Source organism: Nyctereutes procyonoides, unplaced genomic scaffold (genome assembly GCF_905146905.1).
Source record: "Nyctereutes procyonoides isolate TBG_1078 unplaced genomic scaffold, NYPRO_anot_genome, whole genome shotgun sequence".
Lineage (NCBI taxonomy): Eukaryota > Metazoa > Chordata > Mammalia > Carnivora > Canidae > Nyctereutes > Nyctereutes procyonoides.
In genome coordinates this window covers 55,281,648-55,305,150 of record NW_026575131.1, presented here as the reverse complement: position 1 = coordinate 55,305,150, position 23,503 = coordinate 55,281,648, and the positions used below count along the sequence as shown (strand labels likewise).

At 55.0% G+C, this 23,503-nt stretch overlaps 1 protein-coding gene across 1 annotated transcript; it reads left to right on the top strand.

Annotated features, from left to right (window-relative positions):
• Nucleotides 1-366: 366 nt before the first annotated feature.
• Nucleotides 367-23,461, top strand: HDGFL2 (HDGF like 2). Its single transcript, XM_055343107.1, has 16 exons — nt 367-529; nt 3,360-3,436; nt 3,530-3,668; nt 10,819-11,010; nt 15,722-15,838; nt 15,942-16,013; nt 16,834-17,002; nt 17,103-17,178; nt 17,266-17,569; nt 18,788-18,879; nt 19,841-19,914; nt 20,110-20,180; nt 20,754-20,855; nt 21,096-21,309; nt 21,946-22,078; nt 22,476-23,461. The coding sequence occupies exons 1-16, from the start codon at nt 458-460 to the stop codon at nt 22,576-22,578; spliced, it is 2,007 nt and encodes a 668-aa protein (XP_055199082.1). The 5' UTR covers nt 367-457; the 3' UTR covers nt 22,579-23,461.
• The last annotated feature ends 42 nt before the right edge of the window (nt 23,462-23,503 follow it).

Sequence of the window (23,503 nt, the reverse complement as noted above, 5' to 3'; positions counted from 1 at the left end):
CAAGCCCCGCCCCGGAGAAGCCTGGCGGCCCGCCTCAGCGCTCCCCGAAAGCCTCCGTTTCCCTCCTCCCACCTTTCCCCTTTCACCTCCCATAACCTCCGCCCCGCTCCCATTAGGCCTCTGGGTCACGCCCCTTGGCTCCACCCGTTACCCAATCCCGTTAACTTGCTCTGCTCCAACCCCTCTTCTCATTGGTCCTCGTGCTCCTCTATCCCCGCACGTGGTCCTGAGCGACGGCGTCTCCCGCCCGTGACGGCCGGAGGGCGGGACTTCCGGAGACGCCCAGTCCAATAAGCACCCGCCGGCCCTCTGCCCAGGCGGCCGCCCCCCGCCCCCTCGGCGCCCCGCTCCCGCCCCCGGCTTCGCCTCCCGCTGCCGCCGCCGCAGCCGCTGCCGCCGCCGCCGCTGCCGCCGCCGCCGCCGCCGCTTCCTGCGGCCTGGGCCTCCCGCCGCCAGCATGCCGCATGCCTTCAAACCCGGGGACTTGGTGTTCGCCAAGATGAAGGGCTACCCGCACTGGCCGGCCCGGGTGAGGCCGCGCGGGAGATGGGCCAGGCAGGGGGGGTGGGGCAGTAGGGGCGCCGGGCGTGAGGGACCCGCGCAGCTGGGGTCCGGGGGGGCCCCCGGGCTTGAGGGACCCGCGCAACGGGGTCTGGGGGCCTCCGGGCCTGGGGGAGCCCGCGCCGGGCGTCTGGGGGTCCCCGTGCCTGAGGGAATCTGCGCCGGGGGTCTGGGCGTCCCGGGGCCTGAAGGAAGCCGCGCCGAGGTGGGGGTGGGGGGTCTCGGGGCCTGAGGGACCCGCGCTGGGGTGGGGGGAGTCCCGGCGCCTGTGGGGACCCGCGCCGGGGTGGGGGGTCTCCGGGCCTGAGGGACCCGCGCCGGGGTGGGGGGTCTCGGGGCCTGTGGGGAGCCGCGACGGGGTGGGGGGAGGCCCGGCGCCTGTGGGACCCGCGCCGGGGTGGGGGGTCCCGGGGCCTGAGGGACCCGCGCCGGGGTGGGGGGAGGCCCGGCGCCTGTGGGGGCCCGCGCCGGGGTGGGGGGGGACTGAGGGGCCCGCGCCGGGGTGGGGGGGTCTCGGGGCCTGAGGGACCCGCGCCGGGGTGGGGGGTGGGGGTCCCGGCGCCTGTGGGGACCCGCGCGGGGGAGGGGGACTGAGGGGCCCGCGCCGGGGTGGGGGGGTCCCGGGGCCTGAGGGAAACTGTGCCGGGGTGGGGGGGTCCCAGGGTCTGAGGGAAACTGCGCCGGGATGGGAGGGTCCTGGGGCCTGAGGGAAACCGCGCTGGGGGTCTGGGGTTCTAGGGGCCCCCGTGCCAGAGGAAGCCCGTGGGGGGAGTTTGGGGGTCCTGGAGCCTGAGGGAGCCTGCCCCCGGGATGTGGGGGCCGTGGGGAGGCCCAGAGCCAAGGGAGGTGGGGCTTGAGGGACCTGGGGCCTGAGGGGGCAGGGTTCGAGTTTGAAAGAGTGGATGGTGTGAGGGGAGCTGAGGAACATGGGGGGTTTAAGCAGAGGAATCGCGCTGAGGGGAGGGGCGTGCCTCAGGCTGAGGACCTGGTTGGGAGCCGGCTAGGGACCAGGGCTGCAGTAAGGGAGAAGGGTTGAGGGTGGAGCCTGTGGGCCCTTCTAGGCCAGGGCCAGAAATGAGGCTGGGGGCTGTGTTCACGAGGTCACTGGGGCTGAGAGGACTCCTCTGATAATGTGCGCTGCCAGGGACCAGAGCTTGGAGCAAGCCTCGCTTGCGGGACCCAGGGGGCTGGTGCCCTGTGAGGAGCTCCTCTCTGCTCCTGGGGTGGAGGAGGCTGGCTGGGGTGGAGTTGAGGGAGATCTTGGTGGTCCTCCATGATACTTGAATCAGATACCTTTTTGGGCTCAAACCCAAAGAGATCATCTGAGGGAAGAGGTTGAGTCCAGGGGACTTTGGGGATTCCATGTAGGAGTTGACATCCAGGGGACCCAGAAGGTCTGACGGGCGCAGGTCTGAAGGCGGCGCAGGTCTGAAGGGCGTCCTGAGCCTGGAATTCCCACAGTGGAAATTCAGGCACTATCCAGGGCAGGCTGATGTGGAGGAGGGACCTGGAGGTTGTCATCCCCAGGCCATAGGGATAAAGTCACCCCAGAACCTAGGTTGGTGGAATATGCATGATAGGACTGAAGGAATTTGGGGGTGGGGGGTGGGAGGCCCAGGCAGCAGCAGGGGGCATGGGAAGGGTGAGGCTGGAACTGAAGGAGCACAGCTCCAGGCTGTGTTATGAGACCATTGGAGGTTTCAGCCTCGCTCCCTCTGGGTGGGAGTAAGCAGAAGGGCGTCAGGCAGAGTTGGGGGTCTGGGTCCAGAGAGGCTGCCACGGGCCAGGAAGGGGCCCAGGGATACTGACCAGATGTCCTGAGAACAGTTGGAGCTGGTGCCACCGCTAGGATGGCCAAGCCTCAGGCTCAGAGGCAGGTCCTTGGTGAGCCCAGAGCACAAGCCTGGCCTGGAGGGTGTGGCAGGCTAGTGCTCAGGGTGATGAAGTTTGGAGAAGCTTCTGTGCAGGAGTGGGGTGCTTGAGATGGATGGCGGAGGCCCAGGGATCAAGGACTTTGAAAAGTAGCCCAGAGAACTGAGGAAAGAAGTTGGGTGAGGGGGGAAGGTTCCAGCAGCCCCCAGGCCTCGAAGAGGATGGGAAAGAATTAATGGGGACCAGAAAACTCACTTTAACCTGATTTGCTTGGGCTTATTTTCTTGGGGGACACTAGAGCCATGAAACTTTATAGGCACTTCCCTTCCTCCCAGAGTACCAGCTTCTCCCTCTCCTCTGTGCCCCTCCTGCCAGCTCTCTAAGCCCGGAACATTTCCAAGCACCTGATTGGAAGTGAAGGGGCTGCTAGCCTCCTGTGGGGAGGTGACTGACAGCTGCCGGGGCCCATGGGCCTGTAGGGAGAGGGTGGGACTTCCTGGATGCTCAGGGCCTGTCTCCTGCAGCCCACCCCCCACCCTCTGCATCCTTGGAGCTGCCAGCTGCAGCTTCTGGGATACCCACCGATCGCCTCTTTGCGGGAGGGGTTCTGTGGGAGGGCCCTGGGAGTGTTTAGAAGCTGGGCTTGGCCCCACCTCCTGGCTGCTCAGGGGACCATATTTGGCTTTGCTCAGGTGAAGCACCTACCCTGGAGGCGGAGAACACTCTGGGGGGAGGGGACAGGTATGCACCGAGGGGGGTTTTCTAGAGAATGCAGATGCCTAACTGGAAGGTGATGTGTCCCCCTCAGTTGAAGGCTTCCTTCCTCTCAGCATGCTTTCCCCAAGTAACTTAGCTGATTTCTTGATTTCCTGGGCCAGTGGGTGAAGCTGTCCCCCAGCCACCTCCTGACCTGCCTCTCACTACAGATCGATGACATCGCCGACGGTGCTGTGAAGCCCCCCCCTAACAAGTACCCCATCTTCTTCTTTGGTACACACGAAACGTAAGTGTCCCCAGGTGGGGCTTGATTTTCCCACCTGGTGCCTCCTGGGTGACCTGACTCACCTGGGACTGGCCCCATGGTGCCTTTCTCCAGAGCCTTCCTGGGACCCAAGGACCTGTTTCCTTACGACAAATGTAAAGATAAGTACGGGAAACCCAACAAGAGGAAAGGCTTCAATGAGGGACTGTGGGAGATCCAGAACAATCCCCACGCCAGCTACAGTGCTCCTCTGGTGAGTACCTGGGGATGGGGGACGGCTGGTGTGGCATCTGCCAAGTCCAAGTCATGCCAGGCACTTGTGCACCCTGGGCACCATAGGTGGTCTTAGCTTGCCTCATAGGAAAGGAGCAAGGGCTCATCCTCCCTTGGCACTACTGACCATCAGCCATCGTTCTCTGTCAGGGTATCCTGGGACGTCCCAGGCACTGTAGGGTGAGTAGCATCCCTGGCATTCCCCACTCCATGCCAGTAGCATCTCCCTTTCCCCCAAGTCGTGACACTCAAACACGATGTTGCCAGAGTGCCCCTGGGTGGGGTGGAGGACTGGAGGGCCGGCTCTGGTGAAACCCATTGCTCTATAGTAAACTTGGATTTATAATAGTGTTATTATCGCTCTTAAGAAACCTTTTGTTTTCTCAGGGAACTAATTTGTTTTTTTTCAATAGCAGCCCTCTCTTTCCCTGTGAGATTTTAGGCTTGGGAGAAGGCTGTAGTTAATAGATGTAAGAGTTCTTGCTTAGGTGGGAAGAAAGTGCCAAGAACCACAGAAATGGCATCGCAGTGGTAGATCAGTGTCCAGAAATGTTCAGGGAAAGAAGGAATTGAGAAAAGTTGAAGTGAAATTCATGGAAAGCCTTGGAAGGCTGCAGAAGGGTTGCAGAGAGCTACCTCATTCTGGGCAATTTGGTTTGAGGTGCAGATGAGGGGAGGCTGGGCTGGGGTTCTCTGTTCTGCTTTTAGCCACTGTTTTGTTTTGTTTTTTTGTTTTTTTTCTGCAGGAGGCACAGGGATGCAGAGTAGTCTGGCTTCAGGCAGGGTGGGTGTCAGCTTGGCTGGGAGGCCAAGCAAACAGTCTGCAGGGGGGCAGACGGCAGGGGGCAGAGCATCCTTCCTGGGGAAGGAAAGGGTCCGCTGTCTAGTCCTTGGGGAGGGACACAGGAGGCAGAAAGGGTCTGGTGTGTGTGTGAGCGGAAACCAAGGAGCTCTCTAGTGTCTTATCCTGCATGAGAACTTGGGGTCTCCAGCCTGTGCCTCTCCTGCGGCTCAGCCACCACTGTCCCAGTAGGTGCTGCTGTATTGAGGGATCAGCAGTCCAAGGGGAGGCAGGCCCACTTCTTACCCCCTGGGAGCTCACAGTCCAGAATTCCGGGTTTGTTTACCCTGTCTTTTGAGTGTTGAGAGTTTGGCACCCCCTTATCAGGGCCAGGCTCATGTTTAGTGGATGTTAGTGATGTTCTACTTTTAACTCTTTGGGTGGGTCTAGGGGAAGGAGGTTCCCCCTTTGGTGCCTGCTGCGCCTCCCGGCTTCGTGGGTGAATGGGTCAGAAGGTCTTCAAGTGAGTTGGGTTCTGTGATCCTTTTCTGGCCCCGGCTCAAGTACTGTTGGTTATGTCCTAACCTTATTGCTGCTGGTGAATCATCACACCATTTAATATTTATTACACGCCCACGGCTTACTAAGTGCTGTGTAGATGCCTGCCCTCGAGGAAATAAACTAAAAAATGGTTCAACCTTGACTTTAAACTGGCCCCACACAGACTCCCCGGGTTGAGAAGTAGCTGTTTAGTGTGAGAGCTTGTCTTGCTGTTGGCTGTCTGAGGAGCCTATGGTGCCAAATAGAACGTCTATTTAAGATGCAGATTTGTGGGGCACCTGGTGGCTCAGTAGGTTAAGCATCTGCCTTCAGTTTGGGTCATGATCCCTGAGTCCTGGGATCAAGTCCGGAGTCGGGCTCCCTGCTCCTTCTGCCTCTTGCCCCTCCCCTGCTTGTGTACCCTTGCATGCGCTCTTTCTGTCTGTCTCTCTCTCTCTCAAATCAATCAATCAATCAATCAGTCTTTTAAAAAAAAAAAAATAGATGCAGATTTGTGGGCCCTGCCTGTGGAAACTTTGGTTTCAGGGATCAGGCCTGGGACCCCTGATGTGTTCCATAACCATGCATCAGCCTAAGTGTTTCTTTCTTTTTTTTTTTTTTTTAATTTTTTTATTTATTTATGATAGTCACACACAGAGAGAGAGAGAGGCAGAGACACAGGCAGAGGGAGAAGCAGGCTCCATGCACCGGGAGCCCGACGTGGGACTCGATCCCGGGTCTCCTGGATCGCGCCCTGGGCCAAAGGCAGGCACTAAACCCCTGCGCCACCCAGGGATCCCCAGCCTAAGTGTTTCTAACAGAGAGCCAGGTCGCAGGTACTTGTGGAAGAGACACTCTCCAGGTGCCTGAACAGTCTCTTTGTTCAGCCTTCAAGTTCCTCAATTATCTTTCCATCTGAATGGGAACACAAATTCTCGGTTCAAAATTGAAAAGATACAAAGGTGCATAAGAATAGTGAGAAGTCAGCCCTGCCTCCTGGTCACTCTGGTGTGATGTCCTGTCAAGATAGCCACTGCTCTTCATTTCTTGTATATCCTCCAAGGTTCTGTATTCATATCACACTCTCCACAGCTTTCCTTTCTAAAGTATAGAATTCTTTTTGTTGTTGTTAAGATTTTATTTATTTGAGAGAGATAACAAGAGAGAGCACAAGGAAGGGGGATGGGGAGGGAGAAGCTTCCCACTGAGCAGGAAGGCCCAGTGTGGGTCCCAAGACCCTGGGGCCATGACCTTAGCCAAAGGCAGATGCTTAACCAACTGAGCCACCCAGGTGCCCCTAAAGCATAGAATTCTTAACTTTATTGTTCTCCAAAATTTATCTTTCTTTGTAAGTTATTTATTTTTAATAATCTCTATACCTATCATGGGGCTTAAACTCATGACCCCGAGTTAAGAGTTGTTTGGTCCATCGACCAAGCTGTCCAGGCACCCCCAAAATATATGTCAATTATTGGTCTACACGCAGAGAACAGCCTCATTCTTTCCGACAACCTTAACTGAGTTCTCCCCTAAGAGAGGATGGCAAACCCGGTTCCCACATCTCCTTGCCAAGGCGATGGAAGTGGTATCTGAGTGTGGTTTCAATGTCCACACAGTAATCCTGAGAGTGGCCTTTTCCATTTTCCAGATAAGCAAACTGGCCCAGAGTGACCCGGCTAGAATCTGAGACCTCTTAGACTTAGACCAGGGTTTTTCAATATTTGTGGCTGGATTGTTCTCAGGCAGAAGTGGGGAGGGGCCTCCTTGGGCACTGTAGGGTGTTTAGCAGCATCATTGGCCCTCACCCACTTGATGCTAAGAGCACCCCAGTTTTGGCAGCCCCATATGTCCCCAGGAATTGCCAAATGCCTCCAAGAGAACAAAAGTCATTTCTGGTTGAGAAACATTCTGGGTGGCTCAGTGGTTGAGCATCTGCCTTTTTGGCTCAGATTGTGATCCCAGGGTCCTGGGATCGAATGCCATATTAGGTGCCCCACGGGGTGCCTGCTTCTCCCTCTGCCTATACCTCTCTCTGTTTCTCTCATGAATAAATAAATAATATCTTTAAAAAAAAAAAAAGAACCATTGACTTAGGAGGAGTGTAGAAATGGATGCTTGTCCCTTGATAGAGGAAGAGGGACAGATACCTGCCTGTTCACGGTTCTCAAGCTGGTGAGAGTAAGCTGCAGCTAAAGCTCAGGCCTCCCATGTCCCAGGCTGGAGGAGGGCCCAGAGAATAACCTCTGCACTGTGGGTCTGGGGTTAAGGGCCCTGCTGTGTGAGCTCAGGGACCTGTGTTCAAGTCCTGGCTCTAGCACTTGCTTACCATGAGCCTAGAGGGTCCACCTCACCTCTTTGAGCCTCAGTCTCCTCATCTAAGACAGAGGGTCATGGTGGTGTCAGCATCTCACAGGGTTGCTGGGGGAGCCCCATGAGCAAACACGCATCAGGCACCCAACACAGGAACACAGTGCTGAGCAGGTGATGAGGTGCTAGTTGGGAGTGAGGCCAGGCTGAACATGTCCTTCCCTTTCCACCTGTCACCTTCCTGAGCCATTAAGGCAGTGAGAGAAATGAATGCTCACCTCATTCACCTGACCATTGGGTTGGGAATGCTTGGAGGTTGGCTGGCTCTTGGTGTTTGTCTCCTGGTTCCTCTCTGTACCCCATGCTTCTCTGTGTGGATCAGATTTCTCAAAACCTTTGCCAGCAGGTAGATCCCGTGGGCTGACCCCAGGAGATCCAGAGTTCCTGGCTTTAGCTACAGGCACAATGTAGGGCTGGTCACTTACCTTCCAGAGTCCGTTTTTCAAGTTGTGGGACAGGCCTGTTGGCCCAAGGCACCTGGCCAGATATGAGAGGCACAAATTGGACCCCAGTTGGCTAGGAGTTTGGCAGAAGCAAGGAGGGGTTTTAATTAGCAGTAGCTGCATCTGGTGGCCTGGGCTTAGAGGCCAAGGCAGACCTGGCTGGCATCCCGCCTCTGTCACGTACTTGCTATGAACTTTCTTGCCACCTTTCCCTCATCTGCAAACTGAGGGTGACAATTCATACCCAGTACACACAGAGAGATAGTAAGCTTGGGGCAGGGGCTCACACTGAACTAACACCAGCTCTTACTGCCACGAAACTGACCTTTCTGCAGAAGAGCCTTGGGCCTCGGTCACTTAGCTTCCAAGCTGCTCTGCCACCCCTGCTGTGGAAGACAGGGGTCACATCTCCCTTCCTCCTGCCTGGGCTGTCATGAAGAGAAACCGTGCCCTGGCGGGAGGTGTGATGGAAGTCCACCGAGAAAGTAGGATTATCCTCTCCCAGCGTTTTAGGTTTGGGGTCTGACCTACACAGTATTACACTCTTCTGTTTTAATTTTGTTATACAGATCAGGCCCTGTCATCATGCCACAGGGAAGACAAAAGGTGCTCAATGCCAAGTGCGAGGTCTGGCCAACACCTGGCCTTTATTTTTCTCACCTGTTGACCCAACCATGTAAAGGCTGAGTAGGCTTATATCCCCTCAGTCAGGGAAGGACTGGGGCTTCCTACAAGAGATCATGGACAGGCTGGGTTCCCTCCCTCCCATTACCTCTGGCCGCCCCCACCCTGGCACCCACGTTTCCAGTCTTCTAATGCATTTCCACGTTATGTGCCTTGCCTTGTCCTCTGTCCAGCACTGGCAGGTTCCCTTCCTTCCTGGGCTCCTAGCGGCTCATGCTTCTGCTTCTCTTGCTTCTTGGTCCCGGTCTTGCCACATGCATCCCGTTGGTGTGGCTATGGTGGATCTCACACGTGTTCTTGTTCCCTTCTTGGCCTCCCTGCTTTTTTCTTTTTTCTTGGCCAGCATGCATGCCCCACTCTGACCCATTGATCCCTGGCAGTGATTACACCAAGGGAATGTGACTTGTTGCTGAATTAGGGAAATTCACTATTTTAACCATTTTAAGCAAATACTGCAGTGCTCTTATACATTTATAGTGTTGTGCGATCATCCTTGCTATCTAATTCAGAACATTCCACCACCCCACAAGGAAGCCCCCTCCCCATTATCTGTCATCCCCATTTCTCCCCTTCTCTTATCCCCTCAGAACTTTTTTAAGTAGGCTCCATGCTGATGTGGGGCTTGAACTCATGACCCTAATACCAAGAGTGGCATACTCTACTGACTGAGCTGGCCTGATGCCCTAGCCCTAAGAACTGATCACATTCTGTGAATTTGCACATTCCACATATTTCCTATAAATGGACTCATATTTGGTCCTTTGCTCCTGGCTTCTTTCACTGAGCATGTTCTGGAGGTTCATCTGTGCTGTGGCCTGTATCAGAGCTTCATTCCTTTCTATGGCTGATTAGTGTTCGATCCTATAGCCGTCCCATGTTGTGTTTTTCTATCCGTAGGGGGACATTTGGGTCATTTGCAGAGAATGTAGCTCTAAAAAATATCAATTTCTTTCATTAAAAAAAGAGAGAGAGAGAGAGAAATCAGTTATACAGAAATACCATGAAATAACATCAGATTTTGCATTCAGGCTTGGCTGCAGTGGATGCCCCAAGACGTTGCAGCACCTCCTCGTGCCATGTTATAGCTGTGCATTTCCTTTTTTTTATTATTATTTTTATATTTATTTATTTGCTGTGCATTTTTTTAAAAGATTTTATTTATTTATTTTATGAGAGACACAGAGAGAAGCAGAGACACAGGCAGAGGGAGAAGCAGGCTCCACGCAGGGAGCCCAATGTGGGACTCGATCCTGGACCCTGGGATCACGCCCTGGGCCAAAGGCTGATGCTCAACCACTGAGCCACCCAGGCGCCCCCGCTGTGCATTTCCTAATCAGTCTCCCCATTAGCCCATGAGCTCCCCCGAGGGCAGGGGTGTAGTCTGGCTCATGTCTAGGCCAGGCCTTCAGCACAGGGCCATATACATTCAGTGTTCTGTGGCATGCTCTGGACGAAGGAGTGATGATGAAATATGACCGGGGCTCGTCCGTTTTCCTCCCATGAACATCAGACATCCCAAACAAGTTCAGAAACTGGCCTGAGCAAGCCCTAGGGTCTGGCCGTCATTGTGCCATCTACCAGGTGCCCTAGATCCTCCATAACCCTGCATAAGCCCCAGCTCAGCCCGCCAACTTTTCTTCTGCCTACCCGCACAGTCCCGGGCAGCCCTGGTGGCTCAGCGGTTTAGCGCCACCTTCAGCCCAAGGCGTGATCCTGAGGACAGGGGATCGAGTCCCACGTCGGGCTCCCTGCATGGAGCCGGCTTCTCCCTCTGCCTGTGTCTCTGCCTCTCTCTCTCTCTCTTCTCCTCTCTGTGTATTCTCATTAATAAATAAATAAAATATTTTTTAAAAAAAGAAAAGAAATCGCAGTCCCTGGCAGGTCAAGCCTGGAGGTCCTGTGTTCATAATGATGAAAGTATTAGTAATAGAAAAAGCAAACTCTGGGATGGACCTCTGGCCAGTCTGGGTGGGCACTGTCCTTGGTATGTCACATACCACTACTGCCTTATCTTGGCCACGGCCCTGTGAAGCCAAAATGGTGTCATCCCCATTGCTCAGATTGGGAACTGAGGCACCAAGAGGCTGTCACTGGCCTGGGATTTGACCTGTAATCCTAGCACCTACCACACTTGTCCATCTTGCCCTCCAGCCTTAGTTCTCTGGACTTTCTGGGCCTTGGAAAGTGAGGAGACCAGACCCTGACGTTTGAGACCCTGTTGTGGGTTTAGCCCTCTGGGTCACTGTTCTGGTTGGGAAATCCACCCCAGCCTGGTGGTGACTCATAGTCTGTGCTGCCCCCCGCCCCACCCCCAGCCGGTGAGTTCCTCTGACAGTGAGGCCCCTGAAGCTGACCCGGCAGGTGGGAGCGAGGACGACGAGGTCCGGGGAGTCATGGCCGTCACAGCTGTGACTGCCACAGCGGCCAGCGACAGGATGGAGAGTGACTCAGACTCAGACAAAAGCAGCGACAACAGTGGCCTGAAGCGGAAGGCAGCAGCCCTGAAGGTAGGGGCGGCCCCTGGGGGTGGGTAGGGGGTGGGGCGCGGCTTGGGCCCTTCCATCTCCCCCAACTCCCACCCTAAGCCTCTGGCAGCCTGCACTCCCCACCCTGCCTTTCTTGTTTTTGATATGCAGTTTCATTCCGATTTACTTTATTATTTATTTTTATTTATTATTCTTTTACATGTGTCAACTTATTAATCTTTATAATATTGCTCAGTAGACATTACCATTTCCACTTTGTAGATTATCATCTCGGGAAGGGCTGTGTGCTTAGCGCAGCTCTCTGGTGTGCAGTTGAAATGCTTTCCTGTATTAACCCGACCTTTTACTCAACACTAGCCAGACTGAACAGATACTGGCAAAACTAGAATGCATGTGCTTGCTCTTGGCTTTTCCCTCCCAGGAGACTCCTAGTTGAAATTATCCCCTTAGTCTGAATATGCAAATAATTTTTCTGCATGTTTTAACATACCTTTTTTTTTTTAACACGCTTTTTAAAAATCGAGATATCATTCACATGCCACAGCATTACCCTTTCAAGATACACAATTCAGTGGTTGTTAGTACATTCACAGAGCTGTGTAACCACCACTGGCTAGTTCCAGAACATTCTGTCACTCCAGAAGAAACCCTGTCCCTATCAACCATCACTCCCCACCCCTTCCCCAGCCCCCGTCCCCCTCAACCCCCCTTCCCATCCATGGATGAGCCCGTTCTGGATGTGTCACACATGTGGACTCACACACCATGTGGCCTTCTGTGTCTGGTACCCTCCCTGAGCATCATGGAGTCAGGGTCTGTCCCTGGGGCGGCGCTTATGGGCATCTTGCTCCTGTTCATGGCCAGTCACGTTTCCAGGTGTATGGTGGGTACATTGTATCTGTTCATCAGTTGATGGACATATGGGTTGTGTCTCCTTTGCTATGAACATATCGCTGAGTATGTGTGTGTGTAGGTCTGTGGGGATGTGAGTGTTTGGTTCTCCTGGAAGGAGCCTCTTTCTTGCCTTGTCTTGTCTGCCTTTTGCCTGCTTCTAATCATTCAGTTATAGAACGGACTAGGATCTAGCATCAACTTCTTTGGCAGAGTAATACTTTCCTCTTATTATTTACAAACATAACATTTGCTCTTGGTTCCAATTGTAATGATAAACCATGCTCATTATAAGTTGTAAGATGTAAAAAGTGTGGAGAAGCTAGTAGAAAATGCCCATGTTACGTGGGGCCTTCCATGCCGAGGACCACAAGCACCCAGATGTATTTCTTCGCAATCCCACATGTACTTCACACAGGGTATGGCTGCATAAAGCCCAGAATTGGTGATCGTACACACCCAGTGTGTTTTGCTGAGCATTTCTTTGTCGTTAAATATTAAGTCGTGGCCTTCAGCAGTTGAGACATAGTTTGTGACGTGGGTGATTTCTAACCAATTTATTATTAAGACTCTTGGCTTTTTCCCCAGTTTTTATGATATAGTTGGCATCATTTTTTAAAGTTCCCTGTGATTTCTGTTTACAGTTGCTGGGGATGTTAAACAGGAGGGTGTAGGAAACAGCCCCCCCATGCCACCCCTTAGAGGTAAACCCCTATTTGTAAGTCAGTACTTACTTAGATTTTTTTTGACCAACTTTGCATTAAACTGATCTGAGGTTTTGGGTTGAGGTTTTTGTTTTGTTTTGTTTTGTTTTTTTAAGATTTTATTTATTCATGGGAGACAGAGAGGCTGAGACATTAGGCAGAGGGAGAAGCAGGCTCCCCACAGGGAGCCCGACCCGGACAAGATCCCAGGACCCTGGGATCACGACCTGAGCCGAAGGCAGGCACCAGATGTCCCAAACTGATCTAAGTTCTTGTTACAACACCTTTTAACCACACCAGGGAACATTTAAGAGACCTTTTCCCTGCCTTTTCCTGCTAGCCTCATGGCACTAGCACATCCACAGCTCTCCTTTCCCTGATCCACGAGGGGCGGTGGTTTTCCTGTGGGGCCGACTTTCTATGTTCTCTCTTTGGTTAGCATTAACTTGGTGTTTTCCTGTGGATCCACGTTCTGCTCTTCTCATCTATCCTCTGGATGACTCTTAAGACTTCCTTCATGGGGCAGCCCCAGTGGCGCAGCGGTTTAGCGCCGCCTGCAGCCCAGGGCGTGATCCTGGAGACCCTGGATCGAGTCCCACATCAGGCTCTCTGCATGGAGCCTGCTTCTCCCTCTGCCTGTGTCTCTGCTTCTCTCTCTGTGTGTCTCTATGAATAAATAAAATCTAAAACAAACAAACAAACAAAAACTTCCTTCATGAGGACTGTATGGCAGGCCCTGACCCCAGCCCCAAGCGCCCTGGTAGCTCAGCATTGCCTGCCCCCCACCCCTGGATCTGTTCTCTAGGGTTTCAAGATCTCGCTGCTCGGGGCCCCTCCCCACTGCCTCCCCTTGTACCCTGGTGTGTGGATATCGGGAGAGAGGGTCCTGGGTCATCTTAGTCCTCATGATTCCTGCCTTTTTGTCCTAACTGGAGTCCCTGAGTGCCTGGGTTAGAGTGCTAGTGGGCTAAGAAGAGAAAGATGCAGTGCTCCTAGGCCATAGACTGCCTCTGCCCCGAGAGGGAGTGGGGAGTGTGAAGTTCAGTGAGCTTTGGCTCACCTACCTGTGAAGTAGCTCCAGGCTCCAGACACAGCCCACACAGCCCTGCAGGTCTGGCCCCAGCCAGGCCCCATCCCCATCCCTTCCCTGACCAATCACCAGCCTTGCTGCCTTCTACCCATGGGGCTTCATACATGCTATCTCTTCCATTCTTCCATCTGTCCCTCTTTCTCTCTGGCCTCCAGAGTAACCTTAGATTCCCATGGAATGTTCCAGTTTGCCTCTCCTGACTAGAATATAAACTGTACGACGGTAGGCCCTTTAATCTCCCATTGGTGTGTCAGAGTGTACAGGTGTGCCAACTGGCCTAGGAAGGTCGTATGGACTAGACAGCTTTCACACCAAAAATTAGCCTTGCAGGCTGAAGTCTGAGATCAGGTGTCAGGAGGGCTGGTTCCTTCTGAGGCCTCTCCTCAGCGTGCAGACAGCAGCCTCCCATCCTCATGTGATTGGCCCTTCTGTGTCTCTGTCCTGACCTCCTCCTATAAGGAAATAGGTCTTACTGAATTAGGACCACTCCACTGACATCATCTTTTATTTATTTTTAAATATTTTTTAAAATTTATTTGAGAGAGATATTACAGAGGGAGAGGGAGAAGCAGACTCGCTGCTGAGCAGGGAGCCCAATGTGGGGCTCAATCCCAGGAGCCTGAGATCATGACCTGAGCTGAAGGCAGATATCTACCAACTGAGCCACCCAGCTGCCCCCAGTGACACTATTTTAATTTAATTACATCCTTAAAGATCACTGTACCCAAATACTGTACCCTTCTGAGCTCCTGAGGGTCAGGGATTCAACATAGGAATTTTAGGGGGACAGGGCCTGGAGTAGAGGAGATGCTCAGGTGGCTATTGTTACGAGAACTAACGTGTCTCGGGTGTGACACAACAGAGGGAAAGTGTTGAGTAACTCAACAGTTGCCCGCTAGGAAGACCCAGGTCATCCCTGGCCAAGATTTCTAAAGCTTGGTTTGTTCTTCATGAAAGTTCTCCTGTCAGCCTCTTTCGGTGGATGTCAGGGAATGCATGAAGCCCTGAAACTGAATCCAGGCTATATGCACGTATGTGTGTATATGTGTGTTTTTAATTTTTTATTGAGGTGAAATTCCCATTAAAAAGTAGCCATTCGGCCAGCCCCGGTGGCACAGCGGTTTGGCGCCACCTGCAGCCCGAGGTGTGATCCTGGAGACCTGGAATCGAGTCCCAAGTCGGGCTCCCTGCATGGAGCCTGCTTCTCCCTCTGCCTGTGTCTCTACCTCTCTCTGTGTGTCTCCCCTGAATAAATAAATAAATAAAATCTTTAAAAAAAAAAAAAGTAGCCATTCTATGGTGTGCAGCTCAGTGGTGAACGGTCTCTTCCCAGCCTTTGTGCAGCTGCCTCCTCTGTCTAGTTCCAGATCGTATGCATAGGTGTTCTTCTGGGGAAAGGATATCTGGGGCAGGTTTCTTCCTTTTTTTTTATTGAAGTAAAGTACACATAATATAAAATTTGACAGTTTAAGTACACAACTCTGTGGCATGAAGCACACTCACACCGCTGTGAAGCCACTGCCATCACTGTCTCTAGAAATTTCCATCTTCCCACACGGAGACCCTGTCCCCAGGAAGCACTGACTCCCCAACCCTTGCCCCACCCCTGGCTCCCACCATCTCCTCTCTGTCTCTGGGGACTTCTGGGGAGTGGGGTCATGTAGGAGGTGTCCTTCTAGGTCTGACTCCCCTCTCTGAGCACGATGTCCTCATGATTCAAGAACCCTTTTTTTTTTTTTTTTAGAGAAAGGCAGAGACACAGGCAGAAAGAGAAGCAGCCCCCCCCCCCACGAGGAGTCTAATGTGGGACTCAATCCCAGGACCCCAGGATCACAACCTAAGCCAGAGGCAGATGCCCAACCACTGAGCCACCCAGGCATCCCAAGATCCCTGTTTTTTAATCAGATCCTCAAAACAGTCCCTGCCTCCTCCCAGAGGTTCCAGAACTTCAGCTCTTCTCCAGGGTGCAAGTGGCCAGGCAGGAGACAGCTCAGCAAAACACACAGGCTTTCTGATGGCTGATCTGTTTGGGCTGCTTGCCTTCTAGATGTCAGTCTCAAAACGAACTCGAAAGGCTTCCAGTGACCTGGATCAAGCCAGTGTGTCCCCTTCTGAGGAGGAGAACTCAGAAAGCTCATCTGAGTCAGAGAAGACCAGTGACCAGGTGAGCAGGTGGCTGGCTTTGTGGGCGGGCAGACATGCACACATGGGAGCTGAGCAGTGGCCAGCCAGAGGGACCCATGCTCAGGCCCCTTCTCTCTACCCAGGACTTCACCCCCGAGAAGAAAGCTGTGGTCCGGGCACCTCGGCGGGGCCCCCTTGCAGGACGGAAGAAAAAGGTAGAGGTGTTTTGTTCCCATTGCTTATCTCTAGGAAACCCTGAGAGATCTCCATGGTCACCAGGCACTGTCCATGGTTACAGTCAGTCTTTTTTGGAGGAGGGTAGAGAACAGGCCATAGTGCCCTTGGGACCACCATCTTCCACCTCTGGCTCCACTGATGGCCTCACCCATAGTTTCTGAGTTAGGTGTGTGCAGAGCACTTTTCTGGAGCCGAGGAGCGCCAGGCCACTACTGCTCCCGAGAGGAACATAGAGACCGGTTTGGGAACCGGGATACTAGAACCTTGGCTCTGGAAGGAAGTAGCAAGGTGCTCATAGGGGCCCCACGTGAGAGATGGAGAGTGTGTGTGTGTGGAAGAGAATGCAAGCCTGTCACGTATATGTGTATGCACAGATGATGTGAGCAGTGTGTGCATGTGTCCCAGTATGTATGTTACATGCATGTGTGCACAAGTGAGTATGTACCATGAGTGGGGGGGGGATAGGAGGTGGGCAGAGATAGCAGGAGGAGGGGAGCTCATCTAATTGGGCCTCCAGGCCAAATTTTGTGTTAGAAAGAGTTTTAACCACTGGAAACAACAGTGGCTCTCTCTGCCTCCCCCTTTTCACCAAGGAGAGGGTAAGGCCTGGGGGCATCACCCACCATGACTGAGCTGAATGATCAGGTGGCTGCAGGCACATCTGGGGCTGCCTGTGATTCCTGGCCAACATGAAGTGTTTCTAGATGGAGGAAGGCAGAGGTTTGTAGGTCAGGGGCTGCAAGGGACTGGCACTGTCCTTGGCCTGTGTTCTGCTGACCATGCCCTGGCCCCTCTTAGAAGGCACCTTCGGCCTCCGACTCCGACTCCAAAGCAGAATCCGATGGAGCAAAGGTCGAGCCAGTGGCTGTGGCCAGGTCAGCGCCGTCCTCCTCCTCCTCCTCCTCCTCTTCCTCCTCTTCCGACTCGGATGTGTCTGTAAAGAAACCTCCTCGGGGCAGGAAGCCAGGTAGGGTCCCGGCGGGGTGCCCCCTCACCTCTGACTGCCTAGGGGGCCACCCTGAGGAAGAGAACCTGGGTAGACAAAGCCATACTCTCCTTTGCTGTAGCGGAGAAGCCACCTCCAAAACCACGTGGGCGGAAGCCAAAGCCTGAGCGGCCCCCAACTAGCTCAAGTAGTGACAGGTGGGTGAGCAGCAACAGGTGGGTGATGGGCTAGGGTTATGTGGGTGGGCCTGGCACCTTGGTCCTCTAACTAGCATGCACCCCCAGTGACAGCGATGAGGTCGACCGCATCAGTGAGTGGAAGCGCCGGGATGAGGAGAGGCGGCGTGAGCTAGAAGCCAGGCGGCGCAGGGAGCAGGAGGAGGAGCTGCGAAGGCTCCGCGAACAGGAAAAGGAAGAAAAGGAGCGGAGGCGCGAGCGTGAACGCGGGGAGGCCCCAGCCAGCGGGGGCAGCAGCGGAGATGAGCTGGGGGACGAGGATGAGCCCGTCAGAAAACGTGGCCGCAAGGGCCGGGGCCGGGGACCACAGTCTTCCTCTGACTCGGGGCCTGAGGCTGAGCTGCAGAGAGAGGTGTGTGCTGTTGGAGTGCGTCCTGAACTCCTGGGGAGGGTAGTGACCAACGGGCTTCTCTGTCACACCCACCCCTTCCGGCAAATCCATTCCTGACTTCCACACATTGAATGAGCACCAACTGTGTGCTGGGTGCTGTGCTAGGACCTAAGGGCCAGGGATGTAGTGATAAAGCAATGAATGAGACACAGAGACCCCCACCATGAAAGCTGACATTCAAGCAGGAGAGATGGGACAACATGAGATGCATTTCAGACTGTTCTTGCTAAGAACAAGAAAGCAAGGTTGGAAAGAAAAAAAAAAAAAAGAAAGCAAGGTCGGGGGGCATAAGCTGTTGGGGTGAGGTTTTCTGTTTTAGGTAGGGTAAACTCTAAAGGCTTTAGTTGAGAAGGTGCCATTAAGTAAGGATCGGGACAAAGTGAGAGGTGGTCTGGAAAGCTACCCGGTGGGGACAGCACTCTAGGCAGAGGGTATAGTCCATGCAAACGTCCTGGGGCGGCATGGGCCTGGTATATTGGAAGAATTAGCCAGGAGTTCGTGTGGCTGGAGCAGAGTGGGTGAAGGGGAGAGAGGGGGTCAGGGAGCATAGGGAGGGGATGGGCAGGTTGAGCGGGGCCTTGGGGACAGAGGGGAGGACTTGGGCTTTCAGTGAAGTGGGAGCCCTGGAGGGCTGTGGGCTGGTGAGGACTTGACTGAGATGCTCACAGGCGCCCTCTGGTGCTTCTGTGGGGAGGCGGGACTCTGGGTGAGCCCGGAGCAGTTAGGAGGCCTCTGATGAGCCTTGGTAGTGACCATCAGGCACTGCAGTCCCTGCAGGCCTGTCTACTGCCCACTGTGTGGTCCACCTGAATCTGAGCCTGACTTTCTGGGCCTGTCACCTTTTAGATGGAGCCCCATATAATAGGAGGACGGGGGAAGCAAGACAATACTCTGTTCTTTTTCTCTCTTCCTTTGATCACAAAAAGGAGACCAAGACCCTTGCCACAGGAGAAATGTGTGCGGTGGGGTTGCCCCACCCATTGAGGGAGTAGTCCTTTTAGGGCCTAAGAGGCCACTGCCTGGGGACAGACTGGACACGAGTCCTTCCCACCTCATCCTGCCCATTGCACCAATTCCCAGCAGTGCAGAGGTGGTGGCAGGAAGTGTCCGGCTATATCTCTAAGGAGGAGAGCCCCCACTGCCCGCCATTCCAGCCTTCCCTTTCTCTGGCCGCTGCAGGCAAAGAAGACAGCAAGACAAAGCACAGAGCCTACGAGGAGACCCAGCCAGAAGGAGAAGAGAGGGCGCCCCGAGGAGAGGCCCCGAGCCAGGTCAGCACCCGCTTTGCCTCTTTCTGCCACAACTACCTGGGGGTCCAGGTTGCCCCATGCTGGTCCCTGTGCTTCTCAGCCTCCTGGGGACCCATTACCCCTCACCCCTTTTGGAAGGGACCCAATTTCCAAATTTAGTCTCAGATCCAATCTAAGTGTCCCATTCTTGGGGCCCCATCAGGTTATGTAGGAGGCACTGCTCTGGGATTGAGATTCCACCCCCAGGGGATACCACTCCATATCTGTGGTGTCACACTGAGGGTGCTCCTGGCATCAAGGTGGGGCCAGGACACTCCCCAGGAAAGTGACCAGTGGTTCTGAGACCAAGGCCCACCAAGGCAGGACACTGTTCCTTTCCCTGCTCACTGGCCAAGTGGGATTCCGGCATCAGTTAGTGAACCTGCCCATGGGATTTGGCAGCCAGCTGCCAAGTAGAACATCAAGTCTGAGCTTGATGGAAACGGGTGTCAAATTGGGCTACCTTTCCGTAATTCATTCACCCAGGTTTTTGTTAAGAAGCCACTCACCCGGGCAGCTCTAGTGGCGTAGCGGTTTGGCGCCGCCTGCAGCCCAGGGTGTGATCCTGGAGACACTGGATCAAGTCCCACGTCAGGCTCTCTGTATGATGCCTGCTTCTCCCTGTGCCTCTGCCTCTCTCTGTCTCTATGAATAAATAAATAAAATATTTAAAAAAAAAGAAGCAACTAACCCTCAGTTGCATATTAATAATGGTAATTCTAAGACTTGATGTCATTTGCTGGAAAGAACCCAAGGTTGCTTGGGTCACCTTCCCGGTCGCTTCAGGTACCTGCCTAGACCAGGTCATGATGGGCCTGACCCACCCCATCCCAGCTTCCAGGGCCCCCTGAGGGTGTCCCTCACAGTGGCTGTGGGTCCATCACCACACACTCAAGGACACCAGTGGCCGGGATGGGCGGGACTAAGGAGTGTGACTTCACAGGCCTGCGAAGGTGGAGCGAACCCGGAAGCGGTCAGAAGGGTTCCCACCTGACCGGAAGGTCGAGAAAAAGAAAGGTAAGGAGCCGGATCACTGAAAGGGAGGAGATGGTGCTGAGGAGAAGCTGGCTCCTGTCACCTCGGTGGTGCTGGGGCAGGTCCTCAGGCAGCACCGACAAAGGGGTTGTGGGAACCGTTGGGTGTGGGGGTCCAGGCCAGGTGGCTCCCTTGGCCCTGCGCAAGCCCAGCTGCTGCCTTCTCTCCTGGCTGCAGAACCTTCCGTGGAGGAGAAGCTACAGAAGCTGCACAGTGAGATCAAGTTCGCCCTGAAAGTTGACAATCCGGTGAGGTCTTTGTCGGGGCCCCGAGGCCACGGCACAGCCACATCCTCTAATCCAGGGAGTACCCCAGTCCCTCATGTCTGCAGCTCCCTTAGAAGTCTTAGGAAACTGGGATCCCTGGGTGGCGCAGCGGTTTGGCACCTGCCTTTGGCCCAGGGCGCGGTCCTGGAGACCCGGGATCGAATCCCACATCGGGCTCCCGGTGCATGGAGCCTGCTTCTCCCTCTGCCTGTGTCTCTGCCTCTCTCTCTCTCTGTGTGTGTGACTATCATAAATAAATAAATTAAAAAAAAAATTAAAAAAAAAAAAAAGAAGTCTTAGGAAACCAAGGCAAACCCAGGGTCTTTGTTCTTCTGGGTGTCTTCACGGAGGGCCCAAGTTGGCCACCTCAGGTGCATTGCTTAGCATCTCCACAAGGTGGTGCCAGCCAGCCCTCCCAAGTTCTGCAGCACAGCCACTGTCCCTGGGGTCCCCTGGTACTCCCTCCCCTCCCTGCCACCCAGGTAGCCCCATGGGGCCCCATAGGGTTCTTCAGCTAGGTGCTGTCCCTCCTCACTCACCCCCCCACCCCCCCAGGATGTTAAGAGGTGTCTGAACGCACTAGAGGAGCTAGGAACCCTACAGGTGACCTCACAGATCCTGCAGAAGAACACAGATGTGGTGGCCACATTGAAGAAGGTACGGTGGCATCCCAGCATTGGAAGGGGCTGGTGGCGGGCAAGGCAGGGGTGTGCCCAGGGAGCCTGGGTTCCTGGCCACAGCAGCTCTTGGTCAAGGAGGACGCCGGTGAGCCGGCAGGCAGGAGTGCGCTGTGCTGTGGTCATGGGAGGCACTGCCAGGGGTGGCAGCCCTGGGGGCGGGTCTCTGGTGGGGGGTGAGACCAGCTGCATCTCCTGAGCCAGGCCTCTTGCCGGCCAGATCCGCCGTTACAAGGCCAACAAGGAGGTGATGGAGAAGGCCGCGGAGGTCTACACCCGGCTCAAATCTCGGGTCCTGGGACCAAAGATTGAGGCCATCCAGAAGGCGACCAGAGCTGGGGTGGAGAAGGAAAGGGCTGAGGTGGAGAAGGCCGAGGAGGCGCTGGCTGGAGAAGAGGCTCCCATGGAGAGGGTAGAGGACGAGGCGAATGCTGGTAAGGAGCAGGGCAAGAGCCCTCTGCATTCCCCGTGCCCCATAGTGGGAGTGGCATGTTCCTGCTGGCACTCTGCATGCCTGGCTGTGTCCTCACATTTGCTGCGGTCTGGTGTGCGCACACACACCTGAGCTGCTCAGTGACCCTCAGAGCCAGGCAGCACTGTAGGCCATGTGTACAGTGGGGTGGGCCATGTGTGGGAGCGTTGCTAGGATGAAAGAGGTTATCTCCCATAGGGGCTGTGGCACTGGTCCTTACCAAATGGGAGAACCTTCTTCCTGCTGGGGTTATGTGGTGCCCATGCTGCTGCTGAGAGGTGTTCCTTCAGACTGGGGCAGGATGGCTCAGGGATGCCCTGCAGGGGGCATCACCTTATTTCTGTCCAAGCACCTAGCAAGCTTTTTCCTGTTGCCCTTGGCCACTCATTTACTGGCTTCTTCATCTTTAGACTTATATGGGCTGGGGCCATCTGGGAGGTGCATCTGAGAGGTGCAGGGGTGGGGGATGTGGGCATGCCCGGGGTCAGGGACCTCGAGGCCGGTGGAGGCTCCTTCAGGGCCCCTGGCCCCAAACCAGCTCACTTGCTTGCTCTCGGCAGACAGGGCTACAGGGTCCCATGAGCCTTTCTCCCGCCAGATCTCTCGGCCCCGGTGAACGGTGAGGCCACATCCCAGAAAGGGGAGAGCATGGAAGACAAGGAGCAGGAGGGAGGACAGAACTCCGAGGAGGGGCTGGGCTGTGGCTCCTCTGAAGAGCCATTACACAATGAGTAAGTATTGCCAAGGGCCATGGCTCCAGAGGCTGCTTCCCGAGAAGGCCTCCACGGTGTGGGCTGCTCGTTCTGGCGATGGCCACAGGGACCTGTTCCACCCTCACCTTTGCAGCTGACCCTCAGGTCCCCCATCGAGATTGCTCTGCAGCTCCAAGCTGCTCTGGGCCCGGCCCCTTGGAGGATCGCCTCCTCCTGGCACTCCGGGAGTGGGCACCATGAGCTGCTTGAAGCTGACGTCGCCGTGCTGAGGACCCTGGGCCTGCCTGTGCTTGGCGGGGGCCTGGCTGGGGCGGTGTGGGAGGCTTTGGACATGGGCTGTGCTCCTAGGGTGCTCGAGTGTCTGCTGGCGGTGGCAGGCCAAGGGCTCACCCCCACCGTGCTGTGCTCCCACCAGCAATGCACGGGAGGGCTCCGAGCTGGATGCACCCGGGAAGGAGCAGCAGGAGCGTGCAAGGGTGCGGATGGACTCAGAGTCCCTGGACGAGGAGGACAGCTGAGCCCTGGCGGCCAGGCCCACCTGTCACGCGTAGATGCCCCAGGCCTGCCCCGGCCCCCACCCGCCACCTGCGGAGCAGAGACCTGTTGGGGAAACGCCATGCTGTCCCTTTGTATCTGTCCCCTGGGTTGTTTTTCTGCCTAACTTCTGTGATTTCCAACCGACATGAAATGACTATAAAGGGTTTTTTTTAATGAAAGTCACTTTTATTGGCTCGATTTTCTAGTGTTGCTGGTACAGCTGTCCAGGGCTCGTCCAGGGACAAAGGGTTTAAGCCACAAGGTCACTGTTCACAGCAAATGCTCTGACACTGCCCTTGCTGGGTCTGGGCCTGCAGGGCTGACGGTGAAGGAGAGGGGAGAGGGGAGGGGGAGGCCTTTTCAGAAGTAATGCAGCCTCAAGTGGAGGCTGTGGTTTGACCCCAGACAGTCTTGCAGAGCCTTGCTCCCATTCCTGTTCCTACCCAGGCTGCAGGTGGTTCTGGGGCCCCCGAAGCAGCAGCTCAGGGGCACTCAAGCCATTCAGGCTTTGGGGTTGCTGTGAGCTAGCCGTTGTCCTTGCCATTCAGAGGGTATGAGTGTTGGGGGCAGGCCTTGCTCTGTGACCTTGGACAAGTGGCACTCCCATTCTGAGCTTCTCATTCCTCACCTGTAAAGTGAACCCAGGGTCGGCAGACAGACCTGTGTGCAGCTCCCAGCCAGGTACCTGCACACGGCAGTTGCTGGTTAAACAGTGGCGTCCACTGTGTGTCCTCCACCTTGCCCCTGGCCAAGTGCCTCCATCTCAGCCGAGGTCATGGTGCAGTGTGGCACTTCCTGGGCCTGGCATCCCCTCTTTGGTCTGGCTGGATATAAGCTCCAGTCACTGTGCTCAGTTTGTGTGAATGACTGTGTGCCCAGCGCCTCCACCCGTGGTGGAGACTGAGG

Coding starts and splice junctions, on each gene's coding strand:
- HDGFL2 (XM_055343107.1), top strand. CDS start 458: ATGCCGCATGCCTTCAAACCCGGGGACTTGGTGTTCGCCAAGATGAAG. Junction 3,437..3,529: donor TTCTTTGGTACACACGAAAC/GTAAGTGTCCCC, acceptor GCCTTTCTCCAG/AGCCTTCCTGGGACCCAAGG. Junction 21,310..21,945: donor AGAGGACGAGGCGAATGCTG/GTAAGGAGCAGG, acceptor TTCTCCCGCCAG/ATCTCTCGGCCCCGGTGAAC.